This window comes from Narcine bancroftii, chromosome 4, assembly GCF_036971445.1.
Source record: "Narcine bancroftii isolate sNarBan1 chromosome 4, sNarBan1.hap1, whole genome shotgun sequence".
Lineage (NCBI taxonomy): Eukaryota > Metazoa > Chordata > Chondrichthyes > Torpediniformes > Narcinidae > Narcine > Narcine bancroftii.
The window spans coordinates 315,255,068-315,272,518 of NC_091472.1; the positions used below are offsets into that span (position 1 = coordinate 315,255,068).

Below are 17,451 nucleotides of genomic sequence, written 5' to 3' on the forward strand. Positions count from 1 at the left end.
ATTTTTCCAATGCAATTCTTCTCAGACAGGATTAATTGGAATTATATATAATTATTGAAATTACGCGAAATGGAACTTGCAAGACCCTTACCGGAGGATCTATGAAACAAGGTTCTTAAACTGGTGAATACATCTTCAATATGTGCCCGATGTTCATTAATCCAATTCAAAGTGGTGCATAATGTTCATATGTCCAAAGGTAAGCTGGCTTTTATCTTTTCCAATATGAACCCTAGTTGTGACAGATCCAAGTCTGATATTGCTACATTGACACATATGTTTTGGTCTTGTTCATCTTTAGAAATCTATTGGAAATAATTTTTTTATATCTTTTCAACTGTTTTTCAGGTAGAACCATGACCCAATCCAATAACTGCTCTTTTTGGGGTTATTGACCCAGACGTAGGGAGTTTTTCTGAACCTGTGCAACGGGTTGTGGTCCTCTCTAGAAGAGCCATCTTATTCAAATGGGAAGATTAGACTTCCAACTGTGTTTCAATGGTTCTCTCATATGATGTCCTGTCTTAAGTTCAGAAAAAAATTAGATACAGTATCATGTATTTGATGCATTTGTGAAATTTGAAGATACATGGCAACCTTTTATGTCTTATTTTCATTTGATGTAAATGTTTTTGATGGGATTAGATGGACTCACTCTTCCAGATTAGATATAGACATCTTAGTTTTTTGATTCACAGCATGAATCAAAAGGTACAAAATATATGTAACCCTCAGGATAAGCTGCTCAGTTTTTTTTGTTAGTTTTCTTTCTTATAAAAGAATAGGTGGGTTTTATATTGTTATGAGCCAAGAGGACCCATAAACCCAGCAGCAATAGATATTCACCATACATACACAAACACACACACATACACACTAATATTTTTGGTGTCTTTTCTGTCCTCACCCAGTGCAGTGGAGGGAGGACCGAGTTATACAAACCAATAAAAAAGATTGAACAAGAAAGAATAAGCAGGTATAACACAAAAAGTAACCAACTCCATATTAGTACACAGACTATTCCATTAGAGAGCTGGATGTTACGGTGTTTTTAAATTTACCACAGTATCAGGCCTTTCCGTCCCATGAGGCCGTGCCTCCTATCTACACCCAATTAACCTACAATCCCCATTCACTTTAAAGGAATTCAAAACCTGGTCACTGGATCTGAAATAGCTTTGTGCTAACCGTGTTGAGGAAAGGTGGACTCGATACAAGGTGAAGTGAAACCTGTTTCCTGGAACGGCAGGGTTGCCTTACGAGGAGAGATTGAGTAAACAAGATCTACATTCTTCAAAGTTTAGGAAAATGAGAGACAATCCCATTGAATTGTACAAAATTCTTACACAGCTGAACTGGACGGATGCAGAGCAAAGGCCCAGTTAGCGTGACGCTGTTTCAGTGCCAGTAATTGGGGTTTGAATCTGGCACTGTCTATAAAGAGTTTGTACGGGTGCTCCAGTTTCCTCCCACCGTTCCAAAATGCATTAGGGGTGGTAGGTCAATTGGGCGGCACAGGCTGATGGGCTGTATGTCTGAAGTTTTTTTTAAAAAGTTGGTGTGTGTCTGTATGTGGATAATGTCTGGTTGTGTGTCTGCGTGTTCTGCTCCAAGGACCAGAGGACACTTGTACAGCAGCAGCACCTTTGTTTTTCTCCCCACAAGTTGCTCAAGCGTTCCAACTCTCTCTATCGCACTCTCCAAGTTCATTCAAATGGAGGTGGATAGATATTCAGGGTATCAAGGGCCACGGGGGTGGTGCTGGAAAGAAGATCAGTCCTGGTCCTCTACCATGCTCACAGGGCAAGACATCCTCCTCCTGCTCCTAGTCGTTCCTTCATTCACCTCACTCATCCTCACCACTCCTCTGAACCTCCAGGTTCATGCATCACATGGTCCCTCAGTTTACTTTTCATTAGTCTTGCCTGCCTCTTGGAATTGCTTCACACCATTTTAAAGATCTCTTACAGCTTGCGTTATGCCGGAGAGAAATGGTCAGCCTGCTACGCAAGAACTGTTTCTCAATGAGATTCTGCTTGATCGGTGATGTACCCACCATTCCCTACATCCTATAAATACTTGTGAGTGTTATCAAAGTATCAAGTTTAAATAGAAAATCAGAAATTCAACCAGCGTGAATTGCCATTTCTTTTATAAACAGTTTAACATGGTAACAGGCCTCATGAAACCAGTGCTCTCCAATTCCACCCGACTAACCTGCAAACGGTGTAGGTTTTTGGAGGGTGGGAGGAAACCGGAGCACCTGGACGAAACCCTCGCAAACACAGGGAGAACCTAAAAACTCCTTACAGATAGTACGGGATTCGAACCCTGGTCACTGGTGCTGCAATAGCGTGGCATTAACCACTTCACTAACGTGCTACCCATTGTAAAAGCGACAGAGAAGTGTTTCCCGTCTTCAAAGACCTGGGTGTAATTTTTGGACTGTGCCCATGCACCATTGGGATGCTGGTACCATTCCTGTAAATCTACATTACACCTTTACTGGTGAATCACACCTCCCATTTCTGTGAGGCACCTTGGACCATAAGATATAGGAGAAGTAGACCATTCGGCCCATCGAGTCCGCTTTGCCATTCCATTTTGAGCTGATCCATTCCCCCTATCAGCCCCACTCCCCTGCCTTCTCCCCAAATCCTTTGATACCCTGACTATTCAGGGTATCAATCTCAATCTCTGTCTTAAAAATACACAGTGACCTGGTCTTCACAGCCACCCGTGATACCAAATTCCAGAGGTTCACTGCTCTCTGGCTAAAGAAATTCCTCATCTCGGTTTTAAACAGGCGCCCTTCAATCCTCATATTGTGTCCTCTTGTTCTACCATGGGAAACAACTTTGTCGCATCTACTCTGTCCAGGTCTTTCAACATTCAAAGTGCTTCTGTGAGGTCCCCTCCCCATCTCATTCTTCTGAACTCCAAGGAGTGCAGTCCAAGAGTTGTCAAGCATTTCTCATAGACTAATCCCTTCATTCCAGGAGTCATTCTATTGAATCTTCTCTGAACCCTCTCCAATGCCAGAACTTCCTTTCTTAAATAAGAAGCCCAAAACTGTACCCCGTACTCCAAGGGAGGTCTCACCAGTGCCTTATAAAGCCTCAACATCACATCCCTGCTCTTGTATCCTATTCCTCGAGGTACAAATGCCTTGGAGGAAGATTCCTTCTCTGATCCCTTGTTCCCTAGTTAGCTCAAATACAATTACCAGAAGTATTTGTCGTGTTACCAGTGTAAATTATCACAAAATGCAAAGCAAGTTGCCAAAAACGTGAAAATGAGCCCCAGAGAGAGGAACTAGATCATGCAGGGGTACAGATGTGAAAATCTAAATGAAAACTATAAAATGCAGATCAGGCAGGATTTGGTCCTCAATCTGAGCCGCTGAGTGCTTCACTTTGCGAGATGCAGCCTGACCTGCTAGGTACTTCCAGCATTTCCTGGTTTGGTATTAGAACGAGCGACTGAAACACGAGCCGAAGGGTTACATACTGGAGGCTGGGAAAGTTAAGAGAAGGGATTCCACAGATTAGGCTTCAGCCACCATTGGCACAGCCTGTGGTGGCTAAATTGGTGGTGTGCCAGCGATGCCACACAGGACGCCATGCTATTACAGTCCCAGTAACCCAGGTTCCAATCCGGCGCTGAGTGCAGGGAGTTTGGACATTCTGCCCGCGTCTGTGTGGGTTTTACCTGGGTGCTCCGGATTCCTCCCTCCCTCCAAAGTGTATGGGGGTTATGTTAATTGGGGTATTTGGACCCATGATGATGATAGGTCACCGTGCCGTAGGCTGAAATTTATATTTAAATTCAATTCAATCTGGGGGGAGGGGGCTCAGTGTCACAGTCTGAAGTATGCAGATACTATAGAGATTCAGAGCTGAGATATGGACATGGCAAATGCATGGGGGGGGGGGGGCGTTTAGAAGAAAAAACAGACATGCTAAAATTAAGAGATTTCTGGATTGGGAGCCACAAGGAAGCAGTTAATGCAAATCCAGAGGGGCCGTTAAGGTCACAAACGAGCTGGAGAACCTCAGCAGGTTCTCATGAGCATCGCATGGAAGTAAAGAGCAAACATCATTTCAGGCCTGAGCCCTTTGTCAAGATTTGAGTGAAAAAAATCAGACAGAATAAAAAGATGGGGGGGGGGAGGAGAGGAGAGAGGAAAGGGCAGGGGAGGAGTACAGGCCAATAGGTAAAGAATGAATATAGGTGAGAGAGTAGATTAGAAAGAAAAGGTTGAGACGACGGGGGGGGGGGGGGAGTAGTTCAATATAGAGAGGGGGTGGAAGGGGTGGGTGGGGAGCTGGAGGAAAGAAGAGAGAGGGAGGGATAGGGAAAGAAAGACGGACAGAAACTGGGGAGTTAATGTTGAAGAGTCCCAAGTCGGTATATTACGTGTTGGCCCTCCTTCGGTTTGGCAGTGCACAAGGCTATGGTTAGTCATGTTAGTGTGGGAATGCTATACGGCCACTGGGAAGTTCCCACTGTTGCAGCAGGCAGAGAGAAGGTGCTCATCGAAATGATCCCCCTGTCTGTACCCCGTCTCTCCAATGTAGAAGAGGCCACAACGGGAGCACCAGACGCAGTAGATTCACAAGTAAAAAATTGCTTCTCTCGGAAAGACTGTTTGGGGCTCCGAAAGGTGGTGAGGGAGGAGGTGTGGGTGCAAGTGGTGCATCTCCTGCAGTCACAGGGGGCGATTAGTGGGAAGGGACAAGTGGTCAAGGGAGTCACGGAGGGAGTGATCCCTGTGGAAGGCAGAGAGGGGAAGATACGTCTGGTGGGGGATCACGTTCAGTGCGACGGAAATTATGGAGGATGGTATGTTGGACTTGGACATTGGTGGGGTGGTAGATGAGTGAGGATAAGAGGAATCCTCCCCTTGTTGGGTGTCGGGGCAGAGAGGACCAGGGCAGATATGCAGGAAATAGTGGAGATGCGGGTAAAGGCGGACTTCATGGGAGTAGAGGGGAAGCCACATTTTATTGAAGGAGGAGGGTAACTCAGATGTAGAATGGAAGACCTCGTCCTGGGAGTAGATGTGACACAGCCAGAGGGATTCAGAGAAAAACAGAATTCTTTCATGGGACAGGGTGTGAAGAGCCTCTTCATAAGCATCTGCTTAAATCGAAGATGAATTTGACAAGGTGCCATTCATGAAGCTACTTAACAAGCCCATGGTATAACAGGAAACATATTAGCGTGGTAGAGCATTGGCCAATTGGCAGGAAGCAGAGTTAGATTACAAGAATCATATTCTGATTGGCTGTCCATGTTCCACAGGGATCAGTGTTTCGGCTGCTTCTTTATATGTTGTTTATTAATGACTTGGATTATGGAAATGAATGGCTTTGTGGCCAAGTTTGTGGGTGATATGAAGGTAGGTGGAGGAGCAGGTAGTGTTGAGATTACAGGGAGGCCCCAGACGGACTCAGACAGATGAAGAGAATGGGCAGGGAAGTGGCAAATGAAATATAATGTCGGAAAGTGGACGGTCACGCACTTTGGTAGAAAAAATAAACGAGCAGGCTATCTTTTAAGTGGGGAGAAAATTGAAAATTCCCAGATGCAAAGGGACCTGGGAGTCCTCGTGCAGGAGCCTGAAGGGAAGCTTGCAGGTTGAGTCGCTGGTGAAGAAGGCAAATGCAACGCTGGCGTTCATTTCAAGAGGAATCGAATACAAGAGCAGGGATGAGATGTTGAGGCTCTAATAGGGGCCCTGGTGAGACCTCACAGAGTGAGGAGTTTTGGGCTCTTCATTTAAGGAAGGACACACTGATGTTGGAGAGGGTTCAGAGGAGGTTCACTAGGATGATTCCAGGAATGAAAATGTTGTCATACGAGGAGCGTCTGACAGCTCTTGGCCTATACTCATTGGAATTTTGGAGCATGAGAGGGGATCTCATTGAAACATTTTGTATGTTGAAAGACATGAACAGAGTAGATGTGGAAAGGTTGTCTCCCATGGTGTGAGAGTCTGGGAAAAGAAAGCACAACTTCAGAATTGAAGGGCGTCTGCTTAGAACAGAGATGCAGAGGAATTTCTTCAGCCAGAGGGAGGTGAATCTGTGGAATTTGTTGCGACGGGCAGTTGTGGAGGCCAGGTCATTGAGTGTATTTAAGGCAGAGATTGATAGGGTCTTGATTAGCCAGGGCATCAAAGGTTATGCGGAAAAGGCTGGGCAGTGGGAAAATGAATCAGGTCATAATTAAATGGTGGAGTAGACTCAATGTGCTGAATGGCCTATTTCTGCTCCTGTGCACCAGCAGGCACAGATTTAAGATGAAAGAGGAAAGATTAAAGAGACCTGAAGGGAGGGTTTTTCCCACACAGAGGATGGTGTGTGTCTGGAATAATCTGCCCGAAGTGGTAGGGGCAGGTATAATTACAACTTTTAAAAGATACTTAGATGGGAAAGACTTGGAGGGATGTGGGCCAAACACAAGCAAATGGGACTAGCTCAGGTGGACAACTTTTGATAGTTTTCGTGCTGTATAACTCAACAAAGCAATAACAGAAATACTACAATAACTTGGCCAGTCAAGAGGCATCTGTAGAAAGAGAACACTCTGAGCTGGGATGGGTTCCTGACCCCAAAATTTGTTTCTCTTTCCAAGATGCAGAGCTGGGAGGAGAAGTGCCAGGTGTTGTTCATTCAGGGTAAGTGTAAGGTGATGCCCTTTGGGAGGTCAAGCTTGCAGTCAGTGTAATGGTTAATGGCAGGATCATTAACAGTATGGTTAAACCTTGGGGTTCAGGTCCATAGATTCCTTCAGGCTGCCACGCAAGGTGATGGTGTGCTTAGTCTGGGGACTAAGTTCAAGAGGTATAAGATAATGTTGCAGATCTATAAACCTCTGGTTGGAGCATGGCATTCAGTTCTGGTCGCCTCATTAAAGACAGGAGGTGGATGCTTAAAAGGACGCAGAGGAGACTTAACAGGATGGTGTCTGGATTGGAGAGCACGAGTTCTGAATGACAGAGCTCGGGCGGGGGGGGGGGGGGGGGGGCTTTTCTCTTTGGAGCGATGAAAGAAGAGAGGTGACTAAATAGAAGTACATATAATTATATAATTAGGAAGGGTTTACATAGGGTGGAGAGCCAGAACCTTTCACCTGGGGAAACCACAGCAAATACCAGAGGACATCTGTTTAAGGTGAAGAGAGTTCAGGGGAGACATCAGTGGTATGTTTATTCACACAGAGAGCGGTGGGTGTCTGGAATGCGTTGCCGGGGATGGTGGTGGAGGCTGGTACAATAGGGACTTTCAAACCACTCTAAGACAGGCACGTGGATGTAAGAAAAATAGAGGGGTATGGGTGGGGGAGGGGGGGGGAGGGAAGGGTGAGATCAGTGGTTCTCAACCTTTCTCTCCCCACTCACATCCCACTTTAACTATTCCCTATGCCATAGGTGCTCTGTGATTGGTAAGGGATTGCTTAAGGTGGGATGTGGGTGGAAAGAAAAAGTTTGAAAACTACTGTTTTAATCGTCCCTCATTGACTCGTTATCTGCACAGTTTCAGAACTCCAAAGGAAATGAACCAATAATATTCAAGCAAAATATTTCAGTAACAATTGGGACTAGAGCAGTGATTCTCAACCTTCCCTCCCCATTCACATCCCACCTTAAGCAATCCCTTACTAATCACAGAGCACTGATGGCCTAGGGATTACTTAAAGGGGGATGTGAGTGGAAAGAAAAAAGTTGAGAACCATCAGTCAGCAAAACATTGTGGGCTGAAGGGCCTGTACTGTGCTGGACTATTCTGTGTTCCAGTATTTCTGTTTTGATTCAGTTTCCAGCAACTGTAGTTTAAATTTTTTAATTGGGACATATAGCATGGTAACAGGCCCTTCCGGTCCAATTACACCCAATTAACCTATAACCCTGTATGTTTTCAAAGGGTGAGAGGAAACTGGAGTTCCCAGAGGAAACCCACGCAGACACAGGGAGATCGTACAAACTCCTCATTGACAGCGCCGGATTCGAACCTGGGTTGTTGGCGCTGTAACAGCATTGCGATCACCGCTACGCTAACTGTGCCCCCCCCCACCCCAGGTGTTTTCCAGGACAGGTGATGGACGGAGCTCGTCGGCACGGACCTGCTCACCTTTAAGCGGGATGGGTCGGCACAGGCGTAGCTGCAGAGGTGGCACTTGTAGGGCTTCTCGCCAGTGTGGATGCGGATGTGCCAGGTGATCTTCTGCCGGTTCTTGGTGGTGTAGTCGCAGTCAGTGCACTTGTACAGCCGAGTGCCCCCGTGGGCTTTCATGTGGTAGTCAAACACCAGCTGGTGGCGGCAGGCGAAGCTGCAAAAAGGACAGCGGAAGGGCTTTCCGCCTCCCCCCTCCTCCTCCTCCTCCTCCTCCTCCTCATGGTGGTCGAGGAGATGCTGGATGAGTTGCTGCCGCTCGCGGGTGGCGAAAGGGCAGTGCTGGCAGCGGTGGCCGAAGTGGACCTTCCGGTGCTCCTCCAGCTCTTCACGGCCCAGGAAGCGCTGCTTGCAGGTGGCACACTCCAGCTGTGGGTGCTGCCGCTGCACGTGGCTGCGCAGCGTGGACCGGCTGCGGCAGGCGAAGACGCAGGAGGGGCAGCCGTGGCCACCCCTCTCCTCATGGCGCCGCAGACAGTGTTGCTTCAGGGCGCCCGCGGAGCTGAAGCGGGCCTGGCAGCGGCCGCAGGCGGCGCTGGGTTCGCCGGCGTGGCAGCTGCTGGCGTGCCGGGTGATGTCGTTCTGGTTGTAGCCGCTGTAATCGCATAGGGCACAGAAGTGGGTGGGCCGCTTCTCGTGGACCCTCAGCTTGTGGATACGCAATTTGGAGCCAGTGCCAAAGGTCTGCTGGCAGGCGTCGCAGGCCAGCCGCCCCACCCCGGTGTGCAGAGACTCGTGGGCGTCTAAGCGGTAGCGTCGGGTGGTACTGAAGTCACAGTAGCTGCACTTGTGGGGCTTGACACCGTCATGTTTGATGGCAATATGCTGCTGAAGGCAGCGCAACTGCTTGCAGGTGAAGGGGCAGAGCTTGCAGCTGAGGCGTGGCCTCCGGCGGCACGCCCTTTTGCCGTGCAGCTGGACGTGGTGCTTGAGGGCGGCAGCGGACTTGCAGATGAAGGAGCAGAGGCCACACTGGAGCTCGCCGGGCTTCATGCAGCCCTTCCTCCTGTGGGTGTCCATGGCCCGCTCTTGATAGCAGCTGAAGGGGCAGGACGGGCACGTGAAGCGCCTCCGCCTGGCGCTGCGGTCTGCTCCGGAGTCTCCGTCACTCTCCTCCGGGGAGTCCTCCTTCCCGGAGCTTTCCTCACCCTCGCTGGAAGAGGACGCCATGTCCACCTCGCTCTCCTCCGAGGGGACCTCCCGCTCCTCGGCATGCTTGATGGCTCGGTGGTTCTTCAGTGCCCGCTCCGAGCGGAAGAGCAGATTGCAGAGGCCACAGGGCATCTTGAGGGGTGTCGGGCAGCCCCCTGCCACGTGGCTGCTGACGGCCAGCTTACTGGAGCAGGTGAAAGGACATGTGGCACAACTGTACTTGCCCTGGGCAAACGTGAACTTGGCTGCCCCCAAATCTTGCCGGCCTGTCTCCGCTTCCCCTGGAGATGAAGGTAAAGTTTTCTCATTCACCAGAGAAGCAACATCCAATGCCTTTTCTGCCAACGTCCTGGAGCCATCCCCTTCCTCGCCGGCAGCCGGCCTCCCTTGTGTGCTGCCCCCTTCCTCTGGGACTTGGACAGGTTGGGTATCACCTTGATCCCGTAGCTCAACTCCAGAAACCGCTGCAGTTTTAGATGATGGCTGAGTGGGCTTGTCTGTATCCAGGCCTGGGTCTTGTTGCTTGTGCTGGCCGATGTTGATCTGCTGGTCTTCCCCCTTTGAGAACGCTGGCATGCCCTCTGCCGTGGCATCTACAGCTGGCTCCGTCTCTCCTTCCAGCTGGGTGGTGGACAGTTTCACAGCGGCTTGACGCATGTACAGCTTGTGCTTCTTTAAGATGACGGGGCACTTCTTCTGCATGTGGGTGCTGAGCCCTCGCTGCTGTTTGAAGGTAGCCCCACAAGCCGTGCACACCAGGGGCATCTTCCTGCCCTGGCAGCCAGTCTTTGTGTGAAGGACCATGGCCTTCTCTTTCCTGGTGATGTAGGAGCACCTCTCACATTTGAAAACCTGCGCATCCGTCTGCACCACCAGCATCTGCACCCGTCCTTCTAAGACCAGGGCTTGGGCTTGCTGCTTGTCCTGTTTCCTCAGAGCCTTGATCTCGGATTCAGACTGTGAGAGCAGCTCTTCCTCCCGACCTCCGGGACTGCCTGAGGGCTTGCCATCCTGTGGTTCAGGAGAGCTGTCGTCTCCATCTGCAGGATGAGCCAGCTGGAGTCCAGCCCCTCTCGCGCACATCAGGTTGGCTTTGCCGCTGGCAGATGGGTCCTCTATTTCCTGGCTAGGTTCTCCAGTCTTATCTGAAAGCTCGTAACTTGTGTCCTGATTGTCCACCATGAAGACATCGATGTTGTGTCCCACTTCCTCTTGGCTCCCTAAACTCTGGTCTTCCTCCTCCTCCTCACAGTGCTCTGCATCAGTCTCATCATTGCCCATGCCCGCCTGTACAATGTCCGTAGCGTTAAGGTCTCTATATATGGCTCCAGTATCACAAGATGCCCAGCAATCCAGGGGTGGCAACTGAGAGACGAAAATCTGCTTTGCCATGTCCTCTCCTGGGGTGCTCGGGAACCCCATCTGAGCCTCAAAGACCTCCTCCAGCCGCGAGCTGTTTCCATTCGGGCCAGGGCAGCTTTCACCAGGCTCTGAGGTCCCATCCACCTTGGCAGAGTATGCCAGGTGCTGGCCCAGTGGTTCCTCATCCGGCAGCGGAACACTGCTCTGGGACACTTCACCCGGCTGCAGGAGCCTATGACCAAAGGCAGAAGATCCAACGTTGGGCTGGTGGGCCTTCTCGAGTTCCTCCCCCTTGCTCTGCCGCGCTTCATTCCGTGAAGGCGGCAAGGCCATCTCGCTCTTGGCCACGCTCGAAAGGCTTGCTTCACTGTAGGCCAAGAGGCCCTGGGTGGAGTTCATGGCCATCTCTTCCTTGGCGTAGTGTTCCAGCCAGTCCTTGTCCCCCGGCACATATCCGTGGACCTTCCGCTTGTGAAAGAAGAGGCAGGTGTTGCTGAAAGTCTTGTAGGAGCAGAGGGCGCAGCGGAATTCCTTGATCTTGGTGTGCTTGCAGTTTTCATGGTTCAGGAGCGCCTGCTTGTACTGGGTCTGGTAACTGCAGTACTGGCAGTGGTGCAGGGGCATTTGGTAGTCCTTCGAGTGCTTCACCCGCACGTGCTTCTGCAGCTCGTACTTGCGCTTGCAGGCAAACCCACACACCTCGCAAATGAGCGACTTGCCCTGGTGGCGCAGTTTATGGCTGCTGAGCTGATCTGCCCGGTGACAGCGGTACGAACATTGGTTACAATGATACCTGCGGCACAGAGGGAGACGGCATTAAGGGCGGCTCCTCTGCATTCATTTCCAAACGAGTGGGTAGAGATCAACGGGTGGTAATACAGGTCTCTTGCTATCGTGACATTCTATACAGGTGTGTACCTGGGGGAGCAGAGACACTGCACTGCTCTGAAGGGTCCAGCCATCTAGTTCTAATGCTGGCAGCTCCGTACAGGCATTAAATGGCCTGTTAAAGAAGTTGACAGTCTTATCTTAAATTCTTACAACCACGGGGTCTGTGTTTGGCAGCAGTCGTGTGGGGCTGCAGACTCCAGGGGAGCAGCGGATTCATGCAGGGCACCAGAAACGTGGAGAACACCCCTACTGAGAAGAAGCAGAGGTGACCACGGCAGGAGACCATTGAAGGGCTCAGCGGCTGAAGGCTTGTGGTCATAGGACTCACACAGGCTGCAGGCCGCTGATGACTGGCCTGTGGGAACCAGATGTCAAACTGGCATTCAAGAGTGTGCTGAGGGAAAGAGATCTCCCGAAGGGCCTTGGGCGCTGAAGGCTTCCTGATCGTATTGAAGGTTTGAATCTAGAGCTCTGGTTGCTAGTGGATCAGCTGCAGGAGCAGCTGAAGGTGAATCCACAGACACTCAGTGACTCCGAATGAAATCTCATTTGCTTCTCTTTCTCTTTCTGCTCGGGGCATTGGGGCGGGGCATTGGGCAATGCTAATGGCGACTCTGTTTGCCTTATGGCAGGCACAAAGTAAATTTTGTACATATAACCATTTTTCGGAGCGGAAACAGGCCATGTCGGCCTTTCGAGTCCGCACCTGTTCACTAGAACAACTCCACTAGTTCAAACCTCCCGCTCTCCGCCAATAACCCTCCAACCCCCTCACCTCCACCACTCGCTGAGTGAAAAAGCCACCTCTAATCTTTCTCCTACAGTGTTGCCCCTTACCCTTAACTTATGGCCCAACCTCCCTTGCCCTCAGGGGAAAGAGTCTGTTTATGTCTACTCCATCTATTCCTTTCATAATTTTGAATACCTCTAACAAGTCCCCTCTCAGTCGTCTACGTTCCAATGAATAAAGTCCCAGTCTCCTTAATCTTTCCCTGTAATCTAGATGCTGTAAGCCAGGCAACATCCTTGTAAACCTTCGCTGCACCCTCTCCACCTTATCTATATCCTTTCTATAATTTGGAGACCAGAACTGAGCACAGTACTCCAAACCTGGCCTCACCAATGCCTTAAACATCTGCAGCATCACCTCCCAGCTCCTCTACTCTACACTATGATTTATGAAGGCCAGCATACCATATGCCTTCTTAACCACCCTGTCTACATGGGAATCCACCTTCAGTGAACTCTGTACCATAATCCCCAGGTCTCTCTGCTCCTCTGCGTGCCTCAATGCCCTCCCCTTAACTGTACATGACCTATTCTGGTTATTTTTACCGAAATGCAACACCTCACACTTGTCTACATTGAATTCCATCTGCCATCTTTCAGCCCACTCTTCCAAACAAACCAAATCCTTCAGTAATCCAAGAAAATCTACCTCACTATCCACCACTCCCCCTATTTTCGTATCATCCGCATATTTTCTTACCCAGTTAACCACACTCTCCTCTAAATCATTAATATAAATGATAAACAACAAGGGACTCAGCACCGATCCCTGAGTCACCCCACTTGTCACAGGCTTCCATCCTGACAGCCAGTTGTCCACCATGACTCTCTGCTGTCTATCTCCCAGCCACCTCTGAACCCATGTCACAATCTCTCTACTAATTCCTAGTGACTGAACCTTCCATATTAACCTTCCATGAGGAACCTTATCAAACCTTACTAAAATCCAAATAGATCACATCCACCGCTCTACCTTCATCCACCTTTTTTGTCACCTCCTCAAAAAACTCAACAAGGTTAATCAAACATGACTTTCCTTTTACAAACCATGCTGGGTGCCCCTAATCAATCCCTGCCTATCCAGATATGCATATATACTATCTCGAAGAATACCCTCCATAACCTTCCCCATCACCAAAGTCAAACTTACTGGCCGATAATTACTTGGCCTTCACCTACTGCCTTTTTTGAACAATGGAACATTTGCAACCCTCCAATCCTGTGGTACCGCCCCCTCCTCCAGTGATCTTTGAAAAATCACTGTCAGTGCCCCCGCTATTTGTTCCCTGACCTCCCTTAAAGTCCTGGGGAAAATCCCATCAGGACCAGGAGACTTATCCACCTTAATTGACCCTAGAAGATCCAAAACTCTCGCTTTACTAATCCCTATCCTTTCCATAACTAAGCCCTTTGCCTCTCTTATCTCATAGAGCCCAACGTCCCTTTCCCTCATGAATAAGGACGAGAAAAAAATTGTTCAATATTTCTCCCATCTCATATGGTCCATCATCCAGTGGACCTACTCTATCCTTAACCCTCTTTTACTGTTCACATATCTGTAAAAACCCTTAGGATTCACCTTCGCCTTATTAGCTATGGACACCTCATACCTTCTTTTTGCCTCTCTAACTTCCCTCTTAAGATTCTTCCTGCAATCTAAGTAACGACCATACATCTCCTCAATCCCTTGTTTTTTTATATTTGGTATAGGCCTCCCTCTTGTCCTGAACCAATTTCTTAATTTCACCAGAAAACCACGCCTCCCTCGAACCTTTAGTCTTCCCCTTCAGCCTGACTGGAACATAAAGATCCTGTACTCAAAATCTCACCCCTAAATGACCCCAAATTTCCTCTACATCCTTTCCGGCAAAAAGATCAGCCCACACAACTCTCTGCAAATCCCTTCTCATTTCTCCAAATCTGGCCTTCCCCCACTCGAAGACCTTCAACCTCGGACCCGACCTATCCCTTTCCATCATTAAGCTAAAGCTAATGGACCCATGATCACTGGATCCGAAGTTCTCTCCAGCACTTACCTCCGTCACCTGCCCCATTGCATTCCTAAACAACAGATCTAAAACCGCTCCCCCTCTCGTTGGCGTCTCAACATAATGCCGCAAAAAGCAATCCTGAACACAATGCATAAATACTAAGCCATCCTGCCCTTTTACTGACTGCATTTCCCAATTGATGTTTGGAAAATTGAAATCCCCAACCAACACCACCCTATTTCTCCTGCACATCTCATGTATTTCCTTGCCCATTTGCTCTTCTAGTTCCCTTTCCCCATTTGGCGGCCTATAATGTACCCCCATAATAGTAACCTCACCCTTCTTATTTTTCAGCTCTACCCACACTGCCTCCCTCGACGAGCCCTCCAGTCTACCTTGCCTCAGCACTGCTGTAATATCCTCCCTGACAAGTAATGCCACACCTCCCCCTCTTACTCCACCAATTCTCTCACATCTAAAGCAGTGAAATCCTGGAATATTTAAAAGCCAGTCACAACCCTCTTTCAACCATGTCTCACTAATGGCCACAACATCATAATGCCACGTGCCAATCCACACGTTTAGCTCATCCCGCTTCCTTACTACGCTTTTTTTTGTAGTACAGCAAAACCCCTGGTATCCGGCACCTACCGAGGTTGTTAGATGCCGTTAAGTGAATTTTCCTGTTGCTTGAGATTGTGTGGCGTGCAATTGGTGAACTAATGGTGAGGTGGGCTCATTTTAAATGCCGTATTTTGCTGGTTGCTTGAATCCCGGATAACAGGGGTTTTACTGTATTACATGATAGTAAAAGGACTCTTGGATGCAGTGAGACATTGTGGAAGGGGCTTTATATTCCGCCTATCCTATGCTGGCACCTCCCTGTGAGTGTTTAACAGGGCAACGTAGAGTGTGCTTTACCCTGCATCTTCTGGGAACGTTTGACGTGAACCATGGACATCCTAAATGGAGAACGGTTCTTTCTACTGCTTGGTATGCATACAGAAGTTCCCGCAAAGGGAGACAGCTTTACCTCAAGTCTCCGGTGTGTTTGCGCATATGGACCGTGAGGTAATGCTTCCATTTGGTGATGTAACCGCACTCTGTACACATGTAGTTCTTATCGTCAGAATGCGTGAGCCTGTGCTTCGACAAGTAACCCACGTCCCTGCAGGTGAAATCGCACAGTTCACATTTATGTGGCTTCTCGCCTAGAGGAGGGTTTAAAACCAACAGAATAAACACAAATTTAATTACTAATGGTACTCCATTTCCTTAAACGTATATATTTTTTGTTCCGCCGCCTTAAGTCGTACTGCACAGAACAGGCTCTTCAGCCCAAGCACGCCGACCAAATTCTGGGCTAGTCCCATTTGTCTGCATTTGGTCCATAGCCTTCTAAACCTTTCTTTTTCCATTCATCTTTCTAAATGCCTTCTGAAATTCAGAATTATTCTGGAAATATTATCATGCAGTTTTATTCTCAAAATTCAAATGAGATTTAACAGTGGCTCTCATCTGCTCCCTGCAGATGAGGATAAAAGATCTCATAGCATTGTTCCAGAGAACACGAGGGGAGCTCTCCTTCGTGAACTTTGATCAATATTTACAAACCGCAGTGAGCTGGTCTTTTTGCACACTGTTGACCCAGGATTAGTGGCGGAAGCGGATACAATAGTAGTGTGCATATTTTGCTACCAGACAGATACATGAATACGCAGACAGTGGAGGGATTTGGATCATGTTCAAGCAGCAGATTAATTTGGTCATTGTGTTTAGCCAAAGGGACTATTACTGCGTTCTACATAGGAGCAATTCCAGAGCTATATTATTGAATTTGCATTTCAGATCGACATACCCCAAGGTCAGACAGAAGCCCCCCCATTCCAAATTTTAAGACATTTCCCTCCCCCCACCCCACACCACCACCCTGATCAGGTTCCACTGTTTCAACCTTTCCTTTAATTAAAAAGAAATTAGACGTACTGCACATATTACAGGTACTTTTCAGCCCACACTGCCCAATTGGCCTACAACCACCAGTACGTTTTTAACTGCTCCAGTTCTCACTTTCCTTTCCAACTCTTGCCCAAGCCCTCCACCCCTCCCGTTTTCCTTCATCCAGAATCGAATTTTGATTTGGACACTGTGTTCAGCTCAGACATGTGGGATGAGGAACTGACCTCTTCTATATACCTCTTTCCCCTTCCCACATTCCCACTTCAGTCTCAAAACAATGACTGACCATTTCTCCCCGTGGATTTAAACAAGAAAGTCTGCAAATGCTGGGTCGAGTGCAAGAGCCAGCATTACCAGGCTGAGAAATAGCTTCTTCCCGTGGGCAGCGAGAACGCTGAACGACTGAATACACTACTCACGCAAACCCTCTGAGACTCTACTATTTATTAAACAATATTTATTTTTATATGTAAGAATCCCGTGCTGTCTGCAAATAATCCCGCGCTGTCTGTAAGGAGTTTGTATGTTCCCACGTGTCTGCATGGGTTTTCCCCAGGGCAGTGGTTCTCAACCTTTTCCTTTCCACTCACATCCAACTTTAAGTAATTGGTGATCTGTGATTAGTAAGGGATTGCTTAAGGTGGGAAGGGAAGGTTGAGAATCACTGCTCTAGACCCAATTGCTACTGAAATAATTTGCTTGAGAAAATGGTCACTGGCCCATTTCCTTTGGAGTTCTGAAACCCTGCACATAACGACTCAATGAGGGACGATTAAAACAGTGGTTTTCAAACTTTTTCTTTCCACCCACATCCCACCTTAAACAATCCCTTACTCATCACAGAGCACCGATGCCATAGGGATGACTTCAAGTGGTGAGTGAGTGGAAAGAAAAAGGATGAGAACCCCTGCCCCAGGGGCTCCTGCTTCCTCCCACATTCAAAACGTATCGGGAGTGGGGGTCATTTGGGTGTAATTGGGCAAAAGGGGCGTCTGGGCCAGAAGGGCCTGTTACCATGTTGTATGTCTACATTTTAAAATTTATAAATGTAACTGCACATGTATCGCTTGTAAATATTTGTTCTGTCTGTATAAATGTTTACATGTTTTTGCACTGAGGACTGGAGA

General features: G+C 48.4%; 1 protein-coding gene across 1 annotated transcript in view; it reads right to left on the minus strand.

Moving 5' to 3' along the window:
• The window catches only part of znf142 (zinc finger protein 142), a 57,173-nt gene that overhangs the window by 16,576 nt on the left and 23,146 nt on the right, over positions 1–17,451 (minus strand). Inside the window, exons 5-6 of the mRNA XM_069936000.1 lie at positions 15,399–15,576; positions 8,139–11,487 (exon numbers count right to left, since the gene is read on the minus strand). Coding sequence (XP_069792101.1) covers positions 8,139–11,487; positions 15,399–15,576 — 3,527 coding nt within the window. The remainder of the gene's footprint in view (positions 1–8,138; positions 11,488–15,398; positions 15,577–17,451) is intronic.